The 2,166-nt window shown below is 50.5% G+C and overlaps 1 protein-coding gene across 1 annotated transcript in view; it reads right to left on the bottom strand.

Annotated features, from left to right (window-relative positions):
* Nucleotides 1-38: 38 nt before the first annotated feature.
* Nucleotides 39-2,166, bottom strand: part of LOC107292085 — a gene marked incomplete at its 3' end in the record, with an annotated part of 196,831 nt that continues 194,703 nt past the window's right edge. Inside the window, 2 exon segments of the mRNA XM_029285080.1 lie at nt 39-95; nt 635-1,463. Coding sequence (XP_029140913.1) covers nt 39-95; nt 635-1,463 — 886 coding nt within the window.

A 2,166-nucleotide genomic window follows, 5' to 3' on the forward strand; every position in this document is an offset into this window, starting at 1 on the left:
ATTGTTTTTCTCCCGAGTGGATTGATGCGGACAAAGACTTCTCTTCCCACAGAAACCCTTTCCACGCTCCAGGCATTTATATGGTTTCTCTCCTGAATGGAGACTTTGATGTCTGTAAAGGTTTCCCCTCCGACTACAGCTCCTTCCACACTCAGACATTTATATCCTTTTTCTCCTCTGTGAATGCTTTGATGTTTACAGAGACCTTGACTTTCAGTAAAGCTCTTTCCACAATGGAGGCATTTACAGGTAGTCCCCCAGGTACGAGAGTTCATTTAGCCAGTTTTCACAAAAACAAATTAATTAAATTAATTCAGGAAGGGTACTTACATTAGAAATTCAGAATTGCAATCAAAAAGGTCTGTCTAGGCATGTGACTTGGTTTCAGTGTCTACTGCAGTGGCGGCCATTTTTATCTCTCCGACTTTCCTTGGTTGTTCGGGGCTACGAGAAGCTGGCAGAGTTTGGGGGTTTTTTTTGTCCCTGGCCAAATGGCCAAACAAGTGCGGAGCCAGCTCCGGTTTTTGCTTTTGCTAGCTGAAGATGCTTGAGCTGTCTAGCAGCCGTTATTTTTTTAAAAAGGAAACTACAATGGTTCCATGCTAAATTGGCATTTATAACGTTTCTCTGCTTATGTGGATTCTTTGATGTCTATAAAGGTTTCTCCTCACACTGAAGCTCTTTCCACACTCCAGACATTTATGCAGTTTTTCTCCTAAGTGGATTCTTTGATGTTTATAAAGGCTTCCCATTTCACTGAAGCTCTTTCCACACTCCAGAAATTTATGCAGTTTTTCTCCTGAGTGGATTCTTTGATGTCTATAAAGGTGTCCCCTCCGACTGAAGCTCTTTCCACACTCCAGACATTTATGCGGTTTCTCCCCTGAGTGGATCCTTTGATGTCTATAAAGGCTTCCCCTCTCACTGAAGCTCTTTCCACACTCCAGACATTTATGCGGTTTCTCCCCTGAGTGGATCTTTTGATGTGTATAAAGGTATCCCCTCCGATTGAAGCACTTTCCACAATCCAGGCATTTAAATGGTTTCTCTCCTGTGTGAATCCTTTGATGTTTATAAAGGCTTCCCCTCTCACTGAAGCTCTTTCCACACTCCAGACATTTAAATGGTTTCTCTCCTGAGTGGATCCTTTGATGTCTATAAAGGTGTTCCCTCCGATTGAAGCTCTTTCCACACTCCAGGCATTTATGCGGTTTCTCTCCTGAGTGGCTCCTTTGATGTGTATAAAGGTTTCCCCTCTCACTCAAGCTCTTTCCACATTCCAGGCATTTAAATGGTTTCTCTCCTGTGTGGATCCTTTGATGTGTATAAAGGTTGCTCCTGTGATTGAAGCTCTTTCCACATTCCAGGCATTTAAATGGTTTCTCTCCTGTGTGGATTCTTAGATGGTTTACAAGAACTGTATTTGTTTTGAAGGATTTTCCACATTCCGGGCACTGATATTTCTCTCCTCCCTCCTGGATTCTCTGGGGATTTCCGGGTCTTCTGCCTGTCCCGAAGGACCCTCCGCCCTCCAGGCCCGTCTCGGGGTCTCCGCCCGTTTCCTGCTCCCCGCTTCTCCCTCCAGGCGGCCTCCTTTCCCGGAGTCCCCTTCGGCTCATCTCCTCCCGGGGCTGCTCCGCGGGGCCTCCTCTCCTCTCGGGCGGCGCTTCCTTCCTTCCTTCCTTCCTCCGCCGGGCTCGCCCGTCCTCCTGCAGGGGCGAAGGGGGAGGAGGAGAGGCGGTCACGGCTTCGTCCCTTCCCCGGAGGGGAGTCCCAGGCCCGCCCACCCATCTGGGTAGGAAAGCCGAAGCCTCCGTCTCTCAGTGAGACTTTCCGGGCAGGCCTCCCTCCCAGCGCCCGTCCCGCCAGACTAGGCCTCGCCTCCCCCCTCCCTCCGCCAGAGAGCCTCTCGGACTGCGACTCCCAGCATCCCTTGCGCCCTACCTGGGTCTAGCCCGCCCGTGGAGGAATCAATTAGGGCGCTTCAGTTCTATTCGTTCCCGGAAGTGGAGGCGGGACTTCCCTGCGAGGTCTGTTCCTGGCTGCTCTTCCTCTTTCCTTTGAATGGACCCGCCCCTAGGAGTCCTCCTGCCAATCGCTGCCCTGCCCAGAGCGCCCAATCTACGCCCCGCTTCCCCCGATCCATCATCATATGGCGCCTCTCAG

The sequence above is a fragment of the Protobothrops mucrosquamatus genome, unplaced genomic scaffold, assembly GCF_001527695.2.
Source record: "Protobothrops mucrosquamatus isolate PMUCROS unplaced genomic scaffold, P.Mucros_1.0 scaffold1262, whole genome shotgun sequence".
In the NCBI taxonomy this organism is placed as follows: Eukaryota; Metazoa; Chordata; class Lepidosauria; order Squamata; family Viperidae; genus Protobothrops; species Protobothrops mucrosquamatus.